Raw genomic sequence first — 22,981 nt, 5'->3', positions numbered from 1 at the left:
AAAAAATCAAGGAAGCTTACTATCTTGGTTAGGTCTACAAGATTCATGAGCTAAAAACTACAAATACCCTTCTGAAGAAACCGTGGTTCTCTTGTCTAGGATAGAGCTTCTTATGAGGGGTTGGCCGGTGATGAGATAAGTACTCCAATCTTTGCTTAAGTTGGAGTCAATAGAAAGTCTTCTGTGATATCAATGGAGATGCCATTTTATAGATGGCTGAACTTGTGTGTGGACCATGGTTTGAGAATCAGTATCTGATTGGCTGATTTATATCGGTATCAATGGAGATCGATACCGAATTCGAGTCGATCCCATATCGGTGGTTCGATACAGAGAAGGATAAAAATTTTTAAAAAAAAAAACAAGGGTAAACTTATACAAAATCCGAACTGTCTTTGCCGTTGCAGCAGGGAAGTAAAGAAAACAAAATAGAGTTCCGAAACCAGCAAGCAAAACATTGATCTATTCAGCTCTTAGAAGTTTTCAGCATAGATCCAAGAACCCACATACAAACCCGCGACAGTTTTTTAGGGGATTAACACTAAAAACCTATCTTCGTACTACGGAGAGAACCAGTGGTGGTCAAGTCTTTTATTAATCTCCCATGGCTAAACAAAAAAGAGGCTCAAAGAGGCCACAGTGGTTTGTTTTTCCAGATTAATGAAACACAACATGAGAAGTGCAGAAACTCTCACAAGCAGGCCTCAAAGGTATCACTGTGGTTATCTTCTTCATTCAGCATTTGGACAACCTCAGCCACTCCAGCTGCAATTTCCTTCTGGATACTACCTTCCAGCAGATCGAACTTCCTCCTCTTCATGGAACCTAGCTTTCCTGGTGGCTGGGGATCCACCACATCCAGCATTGCTTCCAGCTCATCCACCATTGACCTCCTTGCTCCTTGAACCATTAGATCTGCTCCCTAATACCCACAGAGAGTATAGCAATGACAAAAACCTCAATTAGAACACAAACCACCAAGCAAGGTTCTTCGTCTACTGATAAGAACAGTTGGTGTACCACGTAACAGATAAAAGAATAAAAATGACATTTTTTTTTACCTCAATGGCATCTACGGTGAGAAGGAGAACGATGATCTTCTCAGAAAACCTCTGGCGCTCCTCTGCATCGCGGGCAATGCGGCGGCGGGAAGAGAAGTTGTTGAACAACACCCTAATCTCCTTCAACTTGGCCTTGGCCACAGCCAGGTCGCGTAGCGCACGGAGAGCTTGTGATCGACGGATCAGATAAGCTCTGAAGGTCATCTGGATCATCAGAGCCGCATCTTGAGCCGACAGCTCCTTCTTCTTGCCCTTGGCATCGGCCCTAACCCTCTTAGCGAAAGCCTTCCCAGAAATTCCCACAACAACATTGGTAAGTTCATCAAAGAACAAGTTTCAGGTGCTTGAAATGACAAACTTACCCTTGTGTGATTGTCATTGCCCAATGGTACAGTACCGAGTGGATAGACATAAATTAGATTCCAAGTGAAGACATATGGTCAAATGAGCGTTTGACTTGTGAAATGTGTGTGTGTGATTATTAGTACTGACCTGTCTGAGAACGATAGCCCCTTGATCAACTGGTTCTTCGATCTCCACCACACGTTTGGAGGGCTCAGCTTTGGATCCCTTCTTCTTCTTCTTCTCCTCCTTCTTTGTCTTCTTCTCCGAGTCGGAATCCGAGTCACTGGAGTCACCGGTGGGAGCCGTGGAGGTTTTAAATGTAAAAGAACGAGAGGGCGGAGCATCTTTGCCTTTTCCTTTAAACTCTGCTGTCCATGTGTAGTTCTTCTCCACAGCACCCAGCTTACCGCCCTTTTTCGCTCCTTTGATTTCCATCGTCCATTTGCACTTTCGATCAACGCCGTTCTTCTTAGCATCTTTGATCTCTGTCGTCCAGGAATACTTGCGATCCGGATTGCAGGTCTTTTCCTTGAGATAGTGATCGATCCCAAGCTCAAGAGCGGAAACACGGTCGCATAGGGTTCGCAAATAGGAATCGGGGCTGGTTCGAGCTTGGAACCTCTTGTAAGAGGAGGAAAAGGGGGTTTTCTCGATCTGGATAACATCGGTGACGAAGTCGAAGGGTTCGCAGGGAGATGGAACAGGAGAAAGGAAACATTGGAGGGAAAGGTCTAACGAGCAAGGATTTGGGGTGAAGAGGTCGAGAGCGAGGGCCAGGTCGTCGACTTGGGGAAATGAGGGGAATGTTAGGGTTGGAGGGCTGAAGAAGGAGGTCTCTCTGATGAATAGAGACGGTGAAGTTTCAGAAATCTCGATTCTTCTGAATCGGCTCATCGTTTGCCCGAGGCAAGGAGAGAGAGAGAAGATGGAAAGAGTTTTGGGCTTTGAAGGGATTTCTGATGTAAAAGGAAAAGAAAGGCGATACCAAAAAGCGGAAAAGCAGAGAACCAGACAGAGAGAAGAGTAGAGGAATCTACAGAGCAAATATGAAGAAATGGGAATGTGGAGCAAATGGTCAAAAAGGTGGCTGACAAGGGCATAATTGAAAATATAGGCGTGGAGAGGGCTGCGGGCGGTGAATTTTGACCTGAGAAAGGTAAACTACGGAAGGATAGCCGCGTAATTGCATAGCGTGGATCAAATCCCAAAAACATGAGACCCCTGGCTTTGCTGAAAATTACACACAACAGGTCTTCTGCTCGTGTTATGGAGGGAGATTTCTTTAAATATAATTTAAAAATTTTTAATAACATTAGAAAGGTGGGGAACTGTACTACCACTGGGATTAGCACGTGAGAGGGTATGGGTGATGACGCAACGCCACTTGAACAATCTTCGAGACACAGCTGGCGGAGGAAGAGAAGCAAGTCAAGCAACCTATAGTCGGTGCAATTTTTTTCCGGTTTTTCTTACTACTTTCCCATCTGTTTGGTTTCGAGTTTGGTTCCAATTTTTGTTTCGATCAGGCCTTAATTTAGATCAATTTTTTACCAATCTCCAAAGTCCCAATCCGAAGCCGCATAATAAGGATTCAGTTCTAGTTTGGTTTGGCTTTGTTCGGCCAGTTCAAGTCGATCCAACTGGTTTCGGTTGGATTTGGACACCTCTAGGCTTGGCCTTCAAATGTAAAAGCCCAGATCAGCTCCCAGACATGGAGAGAAATGATTCTTTATGTACGGTATAGAGAACAATTCTTTGCACACGATGTTGTAGCAAGAAAGATACTGTTCTCAAATAAGGTATATAGAAGATGACGAGGACAACGACTATAAATAAAGGCCAAATGTTCATATAGGGGTGGGTAAAATGATCACCCTATTTCTTGAATGGCCAGTCCATGCGTCTAGGCATAGTCTGCTTTACAGCACAGAAGACATCAACTCATAAAAAAAATTCATAAATGAGTAAGAATGGAGCTTAACAGCATCACTCGCTAGTGACAAAGGAGGTGCTGAAGGAGTAGTCAACTTTTGAACCCATATCGACATCATCGTGTCTGAGGCATAAACAGGAAGGTGATATGAGATCATCTAGGAAAGGGAAAAGGGGCAAGATGTGGTTCTTTGCAAATTAGGAGAGGGAAAAGGGGCAAATTAGTTTGAGGACTAAATTCTCGTTGGATCTCCTTGCCTAGTCTATAGACCGGTCAGATATTTCAAAATGCATGAAGACGGATTTTAATCCTCTCCAATTCCTAAAAGTGTGCACCGCAACATCTCCACCTAACACCGAAGCTTTGCACACTTTTAGGGATTAGAGGGGATTATTTTCCTATGAAGAGTCTGATCTTTGAGCCAGTTTTTGAATCTAAGTCCCATCGTTCTTTGGTGCAGCAAAAGATTGTTAAAACTATTAATCATGAGTGTAGATATTAAATTTTATCGCCCTAAAGGATCCTTTGGACATTGTTGTGTTTGGTGAAGCCTAACCTCGGCTTAATGTGGGAAGTACTATTCATTCTTCTTCAACAACAGTAGTAGATCGGAGCCCAACCGATTTTTAAGGATAGGTGTGTTCTCGCATGAAAGATAAAAAATAAAAAATAAAAACACCAAAAAAATTGGTATTTTTTGGAAATGGGAGGAACAGAGACGGGGACAGGCCGATTCTGATTTGAATCAACCAATTCGACCGGATCCAATTCTGTGAAACCGTGGTTAAAACTACTCAATTGTCCCATCACGGATAAAGGTGTCAATCAATTCGGTTTTGGATCAATTTAAAAAACAAATGTAGAAATAAAAATCAAATCGAACTGAACCAAACCAAGAATAAGAATGCATTTTCAAAACCAAAATCAAATTGATACGATTCAGTTTCGGTTTTGGTTTTGTATTAAATTTCTTAGTGGGTTTTAATTTGGTTTCATATTTAATTTAGGTCTTATTTTAAATGTTTGTGTCAACTTTTTTATATCTTCACCAATAAAAAAAACCCTTATTTGTTAGGATCATAGTCCACCAAACTTTTTCAAACACTAAAATGGAAAAGAATTTAACATCTACAATTAATTTTAAAATAAAAAAGAATATCATTTTATGCGGTTTCTTATTCTGTTCGATTTAATGGTTTTAGGCATGGAACTGAAACTGAACCAAACCTAGAAAAAAATTCAAGCTTTGGAAACCAATTCGATTTGATTCAGTTTTAAACGACGGATTTTGGCTTCGGTTGTAAATCGGCACCCTATTCATGGATAGATTCTTCAGTTTCATTTTCCTTTGTTAAAATTGTTTGGGCCATGCTCCTACCACATCCTTAGGCTTAGCGAGAGACGAAAGCCCACGGAAATTTTTTGTTTTTTTGGTAGAAAAAGCCCACGGAACTTGAAGCAACAAAGCCTGAAAACTTGAAACCATGATCGATCCATTCACACAATCTTTTCTTAGGCGGGCCTCACGTAAACATGTACCCAAAATACCTATCCGGATCTGGCTAGGGTTGAGTTCTGTCACTCACATTCAAATTCTAATTGGATATTTATTTTTTGTTTTTTTTTGTATTGAAGTATTATATGATATTTTGTCATGCAAGAATTCATACAGTATGTCTGGCACTTAAAAAAGGTTAAAGAATCAGAATAGAATCAACCAAGTCGACCAATTTGGCCCGACTGATCTTCTTCCAAAATTTATGTTTCGTATGATTGGTCAATTTCAATCAATTCATCACAAATCTTATCTGATTTCGATGCAATAGGATCAATCCAGAAGAAAATTATCCTCTTCAATTCCTTAAAGTGTGGCAATGCAGCAGTGCTAGGTGGATATGTTGACACTTGGTAGCTACCGCATCCAACCGTCCATATCACTGAGTTCAGACCGTTGGATGTGGCAGTTGCCAGGTGTCCACACTTTAGGAATTGAAGAGGATAATAATCCCCAATCTAGATCCCAAGTTTTTAATCATTCGGCCATTTAAAACCATGCCGAATTGATGAAGAATAGGTTCCATTTTGATTTTAAAACAGAGAACCTTTTTTGGATTTGAATTCAAAGTGAAACCATTCGATTAGGATCAAATAACCATACGGAATTTACTTAAACTATATTAATAGTTTAGAGTTGAGGTTTTGTGGGTTGCCATCCAAAGCACTTCAAAAATCATGGGCTCACAAAGGAAAGTTCTATGTGGAACAATCCTATAGGACGTTTGTTGAATATTCATCATTATAATTCAAGTGATTAAATATATATTATTAACTTTGAACTATAATTTCTTTGATTATTCTTAAAACAATATAGTATTCAAGGTAATCTGTATTAATACTTGGAAGCTCAATTTTGTACTATCTATTGGTGAAATATTTTTATGGGGACCTAAATCGAATATAAAATTGAATAAAAACCGCAATGAATTGAATAGGTTGCCAAAACCTAACCGATTGACAGACACCCTCTTTGGTCTTTTTAAATCCCCCAACTCCTTCTATGACCCTTGCCTAGGTTCCTGGTTTTCCTTCAATCTTTCCGAGGACACCACCACCCAATGTCTGGAGATTGAGTAGACTTTGCTCCCCAAGTTCCAACCATGATGATAATTTGAGGGTCCTACGCTCAGATTTTGAAGGGTGGAAATCAACATCAGATGATCAGACCAAATCCAAACCGTCTGATTAAATCAGACGATGATATCTGTAAACTACAAAACTGTCTCGCTGGGTTAAATACGCATGCATCCCCTAAATCGTCTCAATATAACGCATGCCCCTTAAGAGTATGATAATTCCACACATAAGCCTTGAAAATTCCACGGGTACCTCCTATTTTTCAAATTAATATCATTTAAGTCTATGCCATTAATATCAGGTGTTAGACGTTAAAAATATATTTTATTGACCAAACTACCCTTTCTTCTAACCACCTCTATAATTTGAAAAGACATTTTTGCCCAATCCTCATCTTCCCCAAATCATCTTCTTCTTTTACAAATGTAGATACCCAATACCACCACCACCATCCACCTTTGCCACAGCCACCACCACCCTCCATTTCAAAAATCGAATCCTGATTTGGGGGTAAGAAAAAACACATTTTTTTTTATTTGCAGATACAACAGTCGAAACACTTAACATGGCAAGTTGGCAACCATGTACCTAGCAAAGAACTCATTCTTCAATGTTTCCAAGGCTTTTTTCTCTCGAAAACCTTCTTTCCCTTTTCAATTCTCTTCCACTTCTAAGATCAGCAATTTTTCCTTCACCACCTCTGAGGTATATAGACTCTTATATATCCTTACAGTATCTCTCTGCTAATTATTTATGATCCATTTAGTTTTTGTACTATTGCAGGGTCGAAATGCAACAGAAGAGGCGAACGATTCAATGAAGGAAGGGAAAGAAAAGGTGAAAGATGCAATGAAGGAAGGGATGAGCAAAGCCAAAGAAAAAGCAAAGGAGGAGAAGGATACTACAAGCGATTGGGCTTTTAGTATTCCTGATTTGGGGGTTTCTCTTAAGGTTAGGGTTTTTATAGATTGGGGCTAGGGTTGGAGTTTGTTCATTTGCCGATTGGGAAGACAATTACCTTGGGTTGAGTTTTTTGGGTTGAGTGTTTGAGGTTTCAGAAATGGAAGGAGAAAGGGAGGTGATGTCGATTGTGGTGCAAAGAAAAATGGAGCAAAAAAAATAGAAGAAGATTAGGAAGAGGAAGAGAGCGTTGATGGAAGGCGATGGTGGTGGTAGTATTGGGTATCTACATTTGTAAAAGAAGAAGATGATTTGGGAATGATGAGGGCATTTTGGTCTTTTCTCATTCTTCCTTTGCATAAAAATGGAAGAGAATGGATATATCTACTCATAAGGGTATTGTGGCTATTATGCCCTTGCGAGGGTATAAATATATATTACATTCTTTAATTTCAGATCCATTAACATTTAACACCTGATATTAATATTAATGGTGTAGACTTAAATAAAATTAATTTGAAAATTAGGGAGTACTCGTGAAATTTTCAAGGGGTGCGTGCAGAATTGTCAAAATCATAAAGGGGCATGCAGAATATTGGACTACTATTTAAGGAGATGCATGTGTATTTAACCTGAAAACATTCCATTTGATATGTATGTGTGGGTAGAAGTCATGTCCGTTCGATAGGCTTGACTGGAAAAAAAATCCCATTTGCTACGTACGGATGCTTCTTAACAATGGATGATTGCGATCATCAGAATTACCATCCAATATGTTAAGTGCTTGATGGATATGTCAAAATCTGATCAAACACAAAATTAAACCCTTTAACCTATCTACCAGTACAATTTAGAGTTGTCAACAGTCAATACAATACCGATTACCGATAAAAAAAAAAAAAAAAAAGGCTCGAGTTGAGAATTTTGATTAAAGAAGGACAAAATGGTAAAACTAGTAAGGTATAGGCGATATTTCTCTCTCCGTCCAATGGAAGTAGTCGTGACAGAGCTGACCGGTCGTCTTATTATATCAAATATCTGAGAAGGCTATGCGAAAAGTAAGAGAGAGAGAGAGAGATTGAGATAGAGAGAAAAACTGATGTTGTACACTTGGAGGAGAGCGATGAATCACTCTCACTGTTTAGGAGAGAGAAACTGAGAAAACCCAAAGATAGAACACGATTGGTTGAGTAATAAATGAAATGGATGATTCTTTATTTATTTGCTTTCGCTCCTGTCAGAGAAAAAGAAAAGGAAGATGCGATGCGGTAATCCCTACCATGCGATAACAGTTTTAATAGTAAACAGAGGAAGGAAATATTTCTTCTCTCTCTCTCTGAAATAGAAAGAGTTCAGTTTCCATCTGTCCCTACCGATCTTTTTCCTCTTCCTTCTTCTCTCTCTCTAACCCTAGGAGGATGATTTGGTTTTGGAACGAAGTTTGATCCTCTCCTCTCGGGGTCTTTGTAGCCTGGACTGGTGTGAGTGAATTTCAGTTTATTAATGGCTTTTGTCTCCGGGGATTGGTTTGCCGGCTTTGGTTTCTTATAATTTTCCTTTTTGTTTTTGGAGAATGGGAGGCTTTTGGAATTTGCATTTGTCACTTCTACTTGGATTCCAAGCATTGGGAATTCCACTGAGATATCCCGTTTCCTTCCATTGGAAACTGCTCGTCTTTTCCTTCTCCGGTTTCAGGTATCTTGCCCCTTCTCTCTTTTTAGCATTCCCTCTAGTATTATTCCTGTTTACTCATCCACCTTTTTGTGTTTCGACTTTCGATTTAGCATGCGATTCCCTAACGCTTTGTTTGCTTGTTTTGTTCGCTTATTTTGGCAGACACTGACTTATAGTCTTTCTGTTAACGAAGAAGTTGAGTTTCCCGCTCTAGTTGAATAACCAATTTTTAATGAGGGATTGCTATCAAAGGTTTATTAGGATCTGGGTTTGATCGCTTTCCTCTTTGGAGTCTCTCTTTTTATTGAAAATTGGAAATACGGAAAGGGGAAAAAACCTCACACTGCATGTAAGCAGCACTGCAGGAGTCCTCTGTACCATGTCAAATACTTGAACGTGTGGTATTTATTAACTAGAGATTCTTCTTTGCTATAATCACCTTATCTTCGTAGAACCCCAGATCCTAAAAACTTGGAGGCTCGGTATAAGATAATGGGCCTGGTATGAAACTATGCATCCAATTCTGTAATGAAAAATTATACTTTCTTAAATTTACTTTTGGCCATTTTACGTCCAAACAACCAGAGCTTGAGTGAAAAAGGAGAATCATTTTTTTTTTTTTTTTTGGGTGGGGGGCGTATTCATTAGTTAAGCAGGGAAGTATCATAAAAGAAGGAAGCACATTGAAAACTACTAAATTTGATCTTTATCTGTCACTTCTGTGATACTTTCATATCATGGAAGAGCAAGAAATGCGAGTGGGGGTTCAAAGTCTGGTGTTGTGGCTGATTCATGCTTTTTCAGGCTCAAGAATGTAGATTTTGACTGCAAAAGTCCATCTCAATTTGCATCCAAACAGCCATATAACCATATAAATGCTACTAACAAGTTCAAAAACATATCACTGCAAGATTTACATCTTACACTCTGGTCTTCTTGACAACACGTACCATTTTGAATGAAGCCATATAGTATTTCCTAGATTTATTCTTGTAGATATTCAATTTGATGCTAATTATGGGGGGGTTATGCCATTGTATTCCCTTAATGGTGTGCCTTTTCTCATACAGCTAACCAGAGGTGATCAAAATATTGCAAAGTAGTTTATATTATGGTCGAATGGAAAACTGATCAAATCTTCGTAATTGGTTTATTCATTGCTTTATTATTAAAGAATTTACCTTCCTTTCATCTGTTCATGCCATACAATTCTTGCTTTTCTTTATTTTTTCCTTCCTTTGCCACTTCTCACATTTCTCTACAAACATTGTGCAGACATGGAACTTAGAGTATTCTCTAATAGATCTCAGCTTGACTTGGTGATAGCAAAGGATGCAACATCAGGTCTGAGGGGTGACAGTTTTTTCAAATTTCCCGAGGATAGAATGTTGATGGGAGGTGATTTTGATCTAAATTCAGGGCAACATTATAGTGATTCCCCTGAGGAAGTTCTAAAGCAGACAATACTCCATCATGAAACTATATTCAGGAACCAGGTGGGGTGAATGCCTTCACTTGAATGATGCCTCTAGTGTTGTTGTTGTTTTGTTTTGTTTTGTTTTGTTTTGTTTTTTTTTTTGAGAGAGAGAGAGTGAATGATGCCTCTAGTTAAGGCCCTGAATTGTATTTTTTCTTTCTTTCTTTCTTCTTCTTCTTTTTTTTTTTGGGGGGGGGGGGGGTTATTTATTTTTCACATGATATACACACACACACATATCCTGCTAGTCAACCAAAATTCTTCTGCATGATATAGATTTCTGAAAGCCCCTGGAGAGGTGGCCCATCGGCCACGTATGCACTACCCTGTGAGAGCAAAACTACATTTTCTTGGGACACCAGTTTAGTTTTGATTCTTTATTCCTGATTGGTTGCTTTTCAGGTTTATGAACTACATCGCCTATACAGGATACAGAAGACCTTGATGAAGGACCTCAGCCAGAAAGAAATAGATAAATATACACCATGGACAGCAAACACAAAATCAATTCCATTATCATTTCAAGATCCACAAAAAAATAAAACAATGGTAAACCAGGCTAGCTCTTTCATGTCATTTCTGAAGTTCAATTAATAAAAAATATCGATGGAGGATGATGGCCCGAAGCAATCTTTGATTCATCTGTTGTGCCTGTGATGCACCATCAGGGATGTCAAGACCCCCATCCAATATTCTCAGCAAGGAAATATCTTTGGCAGATTTGAACCTACTAACTGAACTTAGCCAACATTATTCAGTATTTCTGGATTCCAACTATCCCAATTTGCATTTAAACTCATTAGAACTATGGAGTGGTGACTGACTCTACCTCTGAGTGTCAATGTGCATTTCAGGGGCAGGGATATGCATCTTTTGGTCATCCCTTCCTGACCTGACATTTCCTTTGCACTCTTAAATTAACTATGCGCAGTGTTTTGTTACCTATGACTACATCATTTTCAGGTGGGGTCAACATCTTCTACCAACTGGAATTTGCTGGAGGACTGCCAAGGCTCTTACTCTAAGCTTCAGGATAAGCCTCTTGACCTTCAACTTTCAGCTGAGGAGTATATTAGTAATGCAGGAACTGAATTTCCTAAGCAAGGAAATTTAGCACCAACTGTCGCGGAATCTGGTGGAACAAAGGAGTTTCTTCATGCTAACCATGTTCCAGATCCAGTGGAAGTGAAACTCTTTCTCAGTTCTGGAGGGGTCACAAGTGAGAAGGGATTTTCTAGCAGATCTTGGTACAATAAAGAGTCTTCTCTGTCTACCCTATTTGTGATTGATTCTGAGGAATCCATTGAAAGGAAATCAAATGAAGAGGTGAAACCCATTGCTTCCCATTCTGAATCTCCAGCAACATTTGTTAGAGACAAACATGGGGTACTAGCTCCTTTCCTATCCTATCCGAGCTTTTCAGATAGATTGAGAAAGGATATAGATCTCCAGCCTTTCGTGAATAATCATTCCCTTGCAAACCAGAGTGGAAGGAATCAAGAAAACAAATCATGTTGTTCAGATACTGGTAAGTTTTTCGTGCTAGACATTTTTTTTCATTGCATCTCATTGTTTTATTTGCCACTTCTGTGGTCATGAAAAGTCTTAAGAGTGCCAATCATGTGAGACTGGCATTGAAATTATCTACTTGTTTAACTTTTGCAGTTAGAGAATCCAATTATATTATTTGCATTCTAGCCCCTGATCAAGGACTTGGCCTTCATTTGGTCTTTAATTTGAACCTTTTTGCAGGATTAAATGAATGCCAATCTAGTGGCCGACTTATCAGTCTGTTCACATCAAAACGGATATCCTCTTCATGTGACAAAACACAGATTGACCTTAACAGAGTCCAGCTTGATGAATCTTCTTGTTTCTCAAATGATCCTTTGCTTAGCTTTCCATTTCTGATGGAAAATTCACCAGCTATCATCCGTGGACTCGCTAATGATTCCAATAATGGGACTCAGAGTTTCATGACTTCTAGAATAAAGACAGATGACAGCTTTTCTGATGAAACTTCTACATCTATTGTGCTTCAACAAGATAATTTTGCATGTTCTGCTTTGAAGGATTGCAAGGGAAAATTTAGTTGCTCACAAGCTTGCGATGTGAGCCCAAAATGTGGAGAAAAAAGTGGATATAAAGGAAGGTTTATAGATCTTGAGCATGAGCCTGAGGATCTGACGGGCCACTGGGAATACTTCTGTAACCAAGATGTGAAGCTTAGTAAAGCAGATGACCGAGCACATGCTTTGGATGTAACTCACATTGCTAAAGTAGCAAGTAACCAGTTACATACGTCTTTAAGGTGTACAGTTTTACCCCAAGCAGTAGATGATGCAGAAGTCGGGCTAATAAACTTTGAGAGTAGTGAAGAAGATACACTGTCTTCAGGTCCATTTAGAAGTCATGCTGAGGTTCCAGCTGAACATTGCAAATTATCTGATGCTACAAGCAAGACCAATTGCTGGACTAGCAATAATTCTTGCTATATAAAGGATCTGCAGTCTGAGATTGTGGATAAAGGAGAGCTGGAAAATTCAAAATCTGCTGCCTTTGAGGAAACTGGAGCTACTCAGTTAGGATCTCAAGTCACAGAAAACCAGTCTTCTGAAGGTGAAGGAGAATTGGAAAATTCAAAATCTTCTGCCTCTGAGGAATCTGGAGCTACTCTGTTAGGATCTGAGGTCACAGAAGCCCGCTCTTCTGAACAGGAGACGATTGTGGAAACTGGGTGTTATACTTGTGCTTGTACAGAGGAAAGGCTTTCTGATGGAACCAAAAAAGAACATCAGTGTCACAGTCAGCAGAAAAATGTAGTGAAGGAAATGGATATTTTGATCCTGAAAGCAGCCGAGTCCCTTATTCAGATTTCTTTGGATAATCCGTTCTGTCCTCAAGACTGCTTTGGTGAGGCAGGATCAAATGCATTGGAGGAGGAGATGAGTGAGCAGCAGCCCGAGTATTCTTCTGATTCTTTTGAGTCAATCACATTAAGGCTGACAGAGTGCAGTGCGGATGACTACTTGGTAAAATCAATGCCGGTTGATGTAAATGAGACACCCAAAGGTTCTGGATGGAAGTTGAAAAGGGGAAGCAGGCTCAAAGATTTCCAGAAAGACATTCTGCCTGGTCTTGTATCTCTTTCCAGGCATGAAATTTGCGAAGATATAAACATTATTGGGGCAGTCTTGAGGTCAAAGGAATATAGGAACAGATCAAAAAACATTGGTAGTGAGAACTGGAGTGTGCCTGTTAAAAGAAGGCGGTCAAAACTTAATTTCATTGGTCGAAGAATCTATAATTGAAAGTCTTGTGTAGGTCTCTGAATTGGCATAGAAATGGAGCATTGATGGTTTATGAATTGATGTACTTTACACCTAAAATGCTGAAGAGAAGAAAAATCTGATGGCTCAAATAGAAATAGAATGGCTATATTTTTTTTCAATCTCTCTGCTGACTTCACAAAAGTCTGACCACATGGGTTGATCTCTAGTTGCCCAATGTGGAATTGTGGATTGCAAGGAACAAACTTGTCATATTACTGAAAGCTGTTAAAGTTTCCATTAGAAGAGCTTTCTCTGACAGCTCTATCATTTTGAAACAATATATATTACATTGATGAATGTCCATTAATTGGTTAGAATAAGGGGAAGTAAAATAAACAAAATTCTCTCACTTTAATCCAACAGATTTGATTCTCGATTCCATTTTTTGAAACCGTACCAGAACCCATTGCTGGATTTTTGGTTTTTTTTTTTTTTTTTGCGAGGGAGGGGGGTGGGGGAGAAACAAGTGATTGAGGGAATTGCGATTGGTCAACAAAGAAACAATTCCTTGCCAAGAAGAGGCTCATACGTTTCAGGAATCCCGTTGACACCAAAGCCCAAAGTAGCATGTATTTGGGACCTTATTACCAAAACCAGGCCTATTAACTTCATGGCTTTTAAGGCAAACCCATTAATCAGGCTTTCCCTCTGGAGCCCACTTTGGGTTTGGGCCATATCTTGCCTGCCATAAGTATACTGTATACTAGACCCAGTAACTCCTAGAATAACTTAACCACTGGGCCTTGCGCTGCATAGTTAGACTTCAATTTTGGACTCATTTTCCGCAATTCCTATGTATGTAAGAGACTCACCCCCTGGAAAAGGAATGCTAACCAGTGTTGTGTGTGGGCGTGCATGGTGTACCTACACCTAGACATAGCCCAGCATGAAAAGACCGCCGCACCCCTGGACCTTTCCACCTTTCCAGGGGGTGTGGTGGTTTTTTCATGCTGGGCTGTGTCTGGGCACAGGTGCCACACACAGCACTGGTTAGCATTCTCTCTCCCTATTCCTGGATAAGGTTTAATTAGTGTTTTACGCCTTAGATTAGCGACGATATTAAAGATAATCATAACTAAAATAAAGTAGAATAACTTTGAACCAGTTAGATTGACATTTATTATGAGATCATACAATAAAAATAACCTAGATGATCTAGCTTATGATTTGAAGAGATTTAGGAGTAAGAGCTAGCCGTTAAGAAGAAGGTGCCCAATTTTTTCTTCTTTTTTTTTTTTTTTTTGTTTTTTGGGTAAAAGGGTGCCCAAATTATTTAGTACTAGAAAAATGGATAAACAAGAGACTCCAAGAGAAATTCAAGTAATTTGGGTTCGGCATTGAGAGGTGCCTCGAGTACCGACCTTGTTTCTTCCCAGCCATGAGCCTGCTTTGAACTCGAGCCCTCCTTCTTGACTTAGATGAATTGAGAGCGGTCATCATCCTTGTCTCGAGTCCTAACTCCCGACCCATGCTAAATACTTGGCATTCGCCTCATCCTCTTTTGTGAACTCTTTATTTGTTAGGTGAACTTTCGATCGCCATTGACTCACGATCTGGTTAGCCAATTCTTGATCCAGTTGCTCAATAGGTGAAAGTTCTCCAATTCCAAAGATATTGTCCTGCTGAAGTCCAAATTTTTTACGCAGTCAACTAGGCAAATAGAATGACAATGTGACAGTCCCATCAAACGAACATAATTATACCCAAGAGAGTTCATTACTGGGGCATTAGTCTCCCACTAGGAGCATCCAAAGAACATCATCAGAGGTTTAGCAGGTAAGAGAATGGACTCAAGAATCCATAATGTGGTAGTTCACCACCAGAGTATGGACACGATAATTGGCTATACAGAAACGGTCACTCTTCAGAGGTCTGAAAATCCATACCTACCAAAAAAGTGAGGGTTAAAGTAGTTCAATAATATGTAATCAATTGAAGTAAACGTGAGAATGTACCTACTGAAAGTATAGGCTACTGAAGAAATCCTCCCTTTGACATGAATGTCCCCTCTTCAAGGTATGTAAGCTTTTTAGGATTTCAACGAGTGGTGTGGGCACAATGTCATAATCACATTGCACCTGCATCACCACATCTATAAGAATAAGATTTGTGCCTTAAGTGCCCAATCGGAGAAGATAGCGAGAAATCACGCAGAAAAAGAATTCACACTTGCAGCATTTGATGTATTCATGATCTCCTTCCTAGCATCCCACGAATAGTTGGATGATAGTAAGAACATCGATATGTGAATCATTCATGTAGGACAATTGGTGTTTCTTTCACCCAAAGAACAACAAGATATTGGACGCATAATCCTTCTTTAGGACGGGATGGATCATAGCCCTTTACCAAGGAGAAAGAAGGAAAACCCTAAATCCCTCATCGGTAGGGCAGATTTCTGCCATGCTAAAGTGGAACACATGAAGTTCAAGGACCCAATAGTTGTACATCTCACAAATCAAATTCCAAGAAAGAGTGATGTTGTTCATTCTCGTTAATGTTTGGAGATAAATCCTATTAAGGGCCTCACGTTCATCCCTCAACATGGAAGCCACACATGAACTTAGGGTTTTCTCCATTGTTCTAGAATAGTAGAAGATAATAAAGAGCAAGGAATGGCAACAACAGAGAAGAAAATAATATAGAGAATAGGAAGGAACGCAGGAACATGCTAAAAAAGAGGTAAGAGGGGAAGGAGACTCACCTTGGTAATAGAGGGAGCAAGTGATACCAAATTCAAGGAATGAGTGACCTTTATGGCCTTTTAAGGGTTTAAAACCTCTCCAAAGATGTGCAAGGTCTTTAAGATTGGATGGGGGAATGAAAAACCTCGTCGAAGGACGTTTCTGAAAGAGTTCTATTTCAAATAAGAAACCCAAAATTCGACCATTGATGGACTCTGTTCAACCATCAAAATAGAATCTTCGACACAGTGCTTGTCGATCGACAGATTCTCGACGTCGAATCGAAGGAATTAAGTATCGAACATAATGTTTTAACAGTCGACATTGGGTTCGGCAGACAAAAATGTAAGCTTGACATTGAAAAATCTGTATTAGATTTCGATAGAGGAGTATTCGATGTCGAAGATACCTCTTTTGGCATCAACTATAATAAAAAAATTTGACAGAATCTCCTTTGTTTTTGGACAATGTGCACTCCACGCTAAATACTTTCACATCAAGCAAACTTTGCTTATATAATGGGGCCACAATAGGCCAGTTACATACATCCACACATTCATAAACCCATTTCACATCATTCAACATATATTATCAGAAAAAATCCCAATTTGGGATCAAATTCCATTATGTTCAGAATAGTCAAAATTTCAACATGGGACCATTAGGCCCGGAAAAGTTTACACAAAAATGATAGAACGAAAGATACAAAATTGGGTCAAGGGAGAAAAAAGAAAAAGGTCTATCTAATTTCTCCTCTTGGCCAACAGCACCTCATCACTCTCCTCAATCCTTCCCTAGAGACCTTGCACCATAACAATTAGAGGAGAAGCTCTAAGGGCAACAATAATGATGGTCATCGCTGCCTCACTCTTCTGCATTGCTTTCATCACTAGCATTTTTGACATAATATGAAAAAAACAAAAATGAAAGGAATGATAACAAATAATTCTATTAGAGAAACTTACCTGTCGAGTACACTCTTCGGTGAATGCCTATAACATCTACTTCAAACTGGTGATCATCCTTACTAGATCCTCATACTTATGGGTAGGAACCTAAGCAGAAGAAAAACAAAATGTAAGTTTTTGTACACAAGAAAAAATTGAATGAAATAATAAAGGGACAAAAGAGAAACATGACTCACATAGTCGTACCCACATGGCACCCCTAGGAGGGTGGATGACTCAAGGATGGACACCTCCTTGCCCAATTTCACATAAGTCCACCTTGGGAATGCAGGAAGATTCAATGGAGGAACTCGATAGGTACAACGAGCCCCAATCGAAGGAGTGGTCCTCACGAGGGTCGTCGTCAAATCGTTGTCAACTCAACATCTAGAGGAGCACCTGTAGGGGTAACAATAATGTTGACCGCTGATGCCTTTGTTATCTCCTCCTCTATCGCCTTATGGAGACTTGCATTGGCCCCCGGTATCGCTCTTGTCGCTCTTCTGCATTGCTTTCATCATTAGTTCTTTTGGTATAATATGAAAAAAAAAAAAAAAAAAGTGAAAGAAATGATAACAAATGATTCTATTGGAGTAACTTACCAGTCAAGCTAGCACACTCAGTGAGTGTCGATATCATCTCCTTCAAATTGGTGAATGGTGATCATGTTCACTGATCCTCATACTTGTGGGCAACCCAAACAAAAGAATAAAAAAATGTCAGTTTTTTCAACAAGAAAAAAGGAATGAAAAAATGAAAGGACAAAAGAGAGGTGACTCACATAGTTATACCTACGACACCCCTAGGATAGCGCAAAACATGTGGATAGCCACCTCCTTTCCGAGTTTCACATAAGTCCACTTCGGGATGCGGGAAGAAATACATTCAACGGAGTAAGCTGGTAGATAATAAGAGCCCCAGTCGAAGGAGTGGTTGAAGTGGCAATAGCATGAGGAGCCAGGGTGGAGGTCGCAGCCTACAACATAAAGGTCAAGTCAGTATGATAAAAGGAAAGGTGGGGGGGGGGGGGGGGACAGCATCAGTAAGGGAACATTGGCGTTCCTCTTGAACAAGCAAGAAGTATGCTTTGGTGACCGTAGGCAAAGGGCCTATCAATAAAAGTTGACTGCGGACAGCAGCATAAACATCGTTTAAGCCTTGTAAAACGTCCATGAGATAGTCCACGTCAAGAACGGTTTGTAAGGTAGACACGGCACCACAAGAACAGGGAGGAAGCATGCAATAAGAAAACAATTTATTGCAATAGCCTTTCATCTCGGTGTAATAAGCAGATATGAAGTCAGTGCCTTGGGTATGTGTAGAGATGGCTCGACGAATTTCAAAAATCCGTGGGGCGTTCTTCTATGAAAAATGATCATGAAGGTCAACCCACACGTCCTTGGCCGAGTCAATCCAGAGGATACTATGAGAGATCGAAGGTATGGTCGAATGGACAATCCAAGAACACAACATACTGTTGCAATGTAGCCAATGAGGAAGATCCAGTGAGTCAAAATTGGGTTTGGCAAGAGAGCCATCAAGGAATGACAATTTGTTCTTCGCTTCTAAGGCCATGAACATGGACCGATGCCAGGTGGGATAATTATCCCCATCAAGAAGAGGGGTGACTAAGGAGGAACCTGGTTGATCGGATGAATGAAGAAAATATGGTGAAGAAATGGGAACCATGGAAGCCGTGGAAGTGTTGAAAACCATGGGAAGCGTGGAAGGTGTGGGAAGAGTAGAATCACCCATGGAACGATGGAGAATCCTCAAGACCTAGGCTGATACCATGTTAAAAGGTAAGACCAGGATTTTGGAGCTAAATCAGCTGGACTTTCCATTAAATGAATGAGAAAATTTATATACAATGTACAAGGATCAATCAATCCTAATCTATAGCTATGATTGAAGATACAAAGTCAATCTGATCAATCAATCCTAATCTACAGCTATGATTGAAGTTACAGAATCAATCTTTACAAATATAGTTGCATGGGTGAAATGGAAGGTTGGTGAAGTTGGTGAGAAAGTTGGTGAAATGGATGAGGTGGATGAGGTGGAACGTGGAATGATAAGAAAACTAGACCCTTATGGAATGTTGATGTGTTTAGAACGAGAGACGGGACAAGTCCATTAATTTTCAACCAAAGTTAGAGGTATTGTACAAATGGCCTTTGCCATGTTAGGGGGAATACCCAATCGATAAGGGTCTTATTCCAATTACCACCTTGGAGGAGCTTATTCACATAAGAGAAGTGGACAAATTCTTTATAGATAGAAGGAATTCGAAGGTTGGAAGATTTGGAACCCACAACTAATCTCATATGGAAAAATGTAGAAGTTGGAGAACCAGTTTGACATACCAATTGTCTCAACAGTGGGAGTACCTGGCATAGACTATTCCAAAACAAAGAGCCCTAAATAGTATTAGTAGATCATTAGGGAGAGTCGAGTTAGGGAAATATTTAGCTTTAATAATTGGGGCCCACAAGGCATTAGGATTAGAGAGAACAACCACCCTAACTACACCAATAGAGTCAGGTTATGAACCCTACTATACCTAAATCCCATTCTCGCAAGGGTTTTAGGAAGATACAAATATTTAGAAGATAAGGATTCTACCCCTTATGATCTTCCTTTACAAAATGACAGACTAAGATTATCAACTTTTGAGTATATAGTACTCAAAAAACGAAAAATAAACATCTAGTAGTTAGGAACATAATTCAACACAGATTTAACAAGAACCATACTTCCTGCTCAAGAAAGGAGATGAGCTCTCCATAGTCCAAGCTTGTAATACATATGATTAAGAACATTGTTCCAAATTACCAATTTTTTGTTTTTAGGAACCATGTGGAATCCTAAAATACATAACCTCATCTTCAATGGATGAAACTTCTAAGATACTATAAACTTTGTTTAATCCCTCTAGAAGGATAAAAAAAACCAAAACTACAACCCTATATTTTGATAGAGTAGGTGTAGGTAGAAGTAACATAGCTAAAATTAAGATAACTATCATGTCACACCAATGAGAATTAAACCCAAGGAACTCAATAAGAGTTATAAAGAAACAATCTTTATTACATTATGATATTCTTAGGGTTGACACGGAGAGGAGTTGAATTATTGTTTACAAAAATATTTTTGCACTTCACCTTTATAATCACCATATTGTCGGAAATGTGTTCGAGTAAACACTGATTGGATGAGGGCACTCAAGTTTACCAATCTCACACACATCATATGCACTTTTACCTCGCTACCACTAACTGGTCAGGCCTACCAAATAGTGCACACTCACTCTACGCAATACACACACACACACACACACACACTCCAATATGCAATATAAAAGTAAAATTACATGTCACCCCTGGTTTTCAAACGAAACTCAGATCACCCCCTAGTTTTTGAAAAAATTCAAATCACCCCCTCTGCAGTAACGGTGTTAGTCTGTTGTAAGTTATTGGTGTGAAAGGACTATTTTACCCTTGTACTAAAACATTAAAATTAAATTTACAATACTACCCTTCCTTCATTTTCAACATTGGTCAAGGGTAGTTTAGGGATTTAAATTTGTTTAACTGGTTGACATCGTCACTTAACAGCATAAAACTAACGGTAGGGACTAATTTGTCATATTGGGATCTAAACCAGGGGTGATTTGAGTTTTTTCAAAAATCAGGGGGTGATCTGAGTTTAGTTTGAAAACCAGGGGGTGACCTATAATATCCCCAAATAATAATGCAGACACAAGTACGCATGCCACATAGAATCAATGATAGATCTGATGGTTCGTGATATATGGATTCTTTTGTATGTGCCGAACCATAGCTCGGGCAATGGAATCAATTCCGTCAGTCGACCCAGCACCTAAGTGCGCTTTAATAACAACCTCCCAATGTGAATCTTGCTATGTGGCTTATTCTCCACCGTAAAAAAAGTGATATTGTGCATGTACACTTCAGTGTGCTAGGCCAACCAGAAGTCCTGAAATGAAATATTGGCCATATCTCATTCATTTTAATGAATTTTTTAATGTAATCTTCACCAAAATACTCATGAAGGTTTGGTGCATCATGAAAAATATACAATCTGGGAAAAAACTGATAGTAAGAACCTTAGAAATCTCCAAACTCTCCCAGTTTGCTTCTCTTTTGCATGACATTACAGAAATCACTACAACTTCTTCGTTTGGTATCAAATCAACACACTTCCAGTTGCATTGGAAAAATAGCTTGAAGCATTACAAGTTCCCCATACATGTCTACTTATAAATCTACCATTTTTCATACTCAATTTGAGTCCAAAGTTGACACATCAACGTGAATCTATGAAATCTCCATTTAGAGTGCATGAATCCTTCACCCGATGCTGCCACATGCTACCAATGATTGAATAACGCTGTAAACTTGTAATACACTGATAAATCCTGCCATATATACTCAGATTCCTTTGTTTCACTGCCAAACACCGTCTTCACTGAAACTGTTATGTTTGCACTACCAACTCACTGTCTAACACTTCCAAAACTGCCAAAACACATTTGCATAATTGAAACATCACCAAAAATACTAAACATCACTACACAGTTGCCAACAATGACAACACTTGATCCAGTGCCCAACACATTGATAAGTGTCTATTTAATAAAAAATGAAGGAATAATATAATTTACCCCGCAAAAATAAGTGAAATAAAGAAAATTTTCTCACTTTACTTCCAACTGAATACCCCTGTTGAAAAGTTTTTTTTCATTTCATTCTACTTCACTATAGTTTACCAAACAGTTCTTTTACTTCTCTTCAAATTGAAGTAAAATAAAAATTTTGGAGGGTAAATAAAGTAAGCAAAAACAAAGGAAATCTTAAAAGAAATTTCAACAAAACTAGTTAGGATTTTTCTCTAACAAAACAACACCAAAACCAAACCGTTGAACCCATGGTTCTAAAAATTGAGAATCAAATTGGTGAATCGTCTGATTCGGATAAATCGAAGAATTCTGGCCAATTCTGATGCACTGCTAGATTGTACTCTCGTTCATTGAAACCTTGGCTGAACCCATGGGTGGACTTCTTTTTTTTTGGGGGGAGGGTGTTGGGGGTAACAAGTGATTAATGGAATTGCAATTTGCCACCAAAGAAACAATTCCTTGTCAAGAAAACAAGAAGAGGCTCACACATTCAGGAATTTTGTTGCCGCCAAAACCCAAAGTAGAATGTACTTTGGGACCTAATTACCAAAACCAGGCCTATAACTACATGGGCTTTTAAGGAAACCCAATAATCAGGCTTTCCTCTGGAGCCTACCTTGGGTTTGGGCCACATCTTGCTTGCCATGAGGCCCACTAGACCCACTAACACCTACGGCTCCATTTCGTTGCGAGGGGGCAACCAAACGGAGCCTACAGAGTACAGACTAACTTTACCACTTGGCCCTACGCTGCATAGGTAGACTCTAATTCCAATGTAGGTAAGAGACGGGTCGATTACCCCAAGGAGTCAGCTCAATTGGCAAAAGACCAACTCCTCAAATAAGAGGTCATGATCCCTACCCCACCTCCCACCCCCTATTAAAGCTCTTCAATTCCAAAAAAAAAAAACAGAGACGGGTCGATTGAGAACTCTAGATCAGGCTAGGGTCTTAAATGGGGCCCATCTATTACATCATCAAAGGATGACGTCAATCTAACTAGTTGCTTTGGTTCTACTTACATTTTACTAACAACTTCCAATTATCTTATAGGCTCAGTTTGATTGCATTCCTGGATAAGGTTTTACGCCTTATATTAAGGAAGATATTAAAGATAATCGTAACTAAAACAAAGTAGAGCACATTTAAACCAGTTAGATTGACATATAAGATCAAGCAATAGATAGCCCTGGCAATATGGCTTGTGATTTGAAGAGGTTTAGGAGTAATCCTAAACAGAAGCAAGAACCCAATTTCACAATGGTTTGGCCCACAAGCCCATCTTAATGGTTC

At 39.3% G+C, this 22,981-nt stretch overlaps 2 protein-coding genes across 3 annotated transcripts; one reads left to right on the top strand and one right to left on the bottom strand.

Moving 5' to 3' along the window:
* Nucleotides 1-594: 594 nt before the first annotated feature.
* On the bottom strand, nucleotides 595-2,336 carry LOC122649047 (BAG family molecular chaperone regulator 7-like). 2 transcript variants are annotated; one of them, XM_043842403.1, is made up of 3 exons: nucleotides 1,554-2,336; nucleotides 1,062-1,346; nucleotides 595-922 (listed from the first exon to the last, which is right to left on the bottom strand). In XM_043842403.1, exons 1-3 carry the CDS (start codon nucleotides 2,298-2,300, stop codon nucleotides 692-694), a joined length of 1,263 nt encoding a protein of 420 aa, XP_043698338.1. In that variant the 5' UTR covers nucleotides 2,301-2,336; the 3' UTR covers nucleotides 595-691. The 2 variants fall into 2 exon arrangements, with proteins under 2 accessions (XP_043698338.1, XP_043698339.1); XM_043842404.1 differs by having other exon boundaries at nucleotides 879-1,004; nucleotides 1,040-1,346.
* Nucleotides 2,337-8,406: 6,070 nt separating this feature from the next.
* LOC122668796 lies at nucleotides 8,407-13,409 on the top strand. The gene is made up of 5 exons (XM_043865330.1): nucleotides 8,407-8,568; nucleotides 9,823-10,043; nucleotides 10,427-10,573; nucleotides 10,988-11,552; nucleotides 11,777-13,409. Exons 2-5 carry the CDS (start codon nucleotides 9,825-9,827, stop codon nucleotides 13,333-13,335), a joined length of 2,490 nt encoding a protein of 829 aa, XP_043721265.1. The 5' UTR covers nucleotides 8,407-8,568; nucleotides 9,823-9,824; the 3' UTR covers nucleotides 13,336-13,409.
* The last annotated feature ends 9,572 nt before the right edge of the window (nucleotides 13,410-22,981 follow it).

The sequence above is a fragment of the Telopea speciosissima genome, chromosome 1, assembly GCF_018873765.1.
Source record: "Telopea speciosissima isolate NSW1024214 ecotype Mountain lineage chromosome 1, Tspe_v1, whole genome shotgun sequence".
NCBI classification, from domain to species: domain Eukaryota; kingdom Viridiplantae; phylum Streptophyta; class Magnoliopsida; order Proteales; family Proteaceae; genus Telopea; species Telopea speciosissima.
Note: the sequence above shows the minus strand (reverse complement) of the source record. Positions and strands in the feature narration are given on the sequence as shown.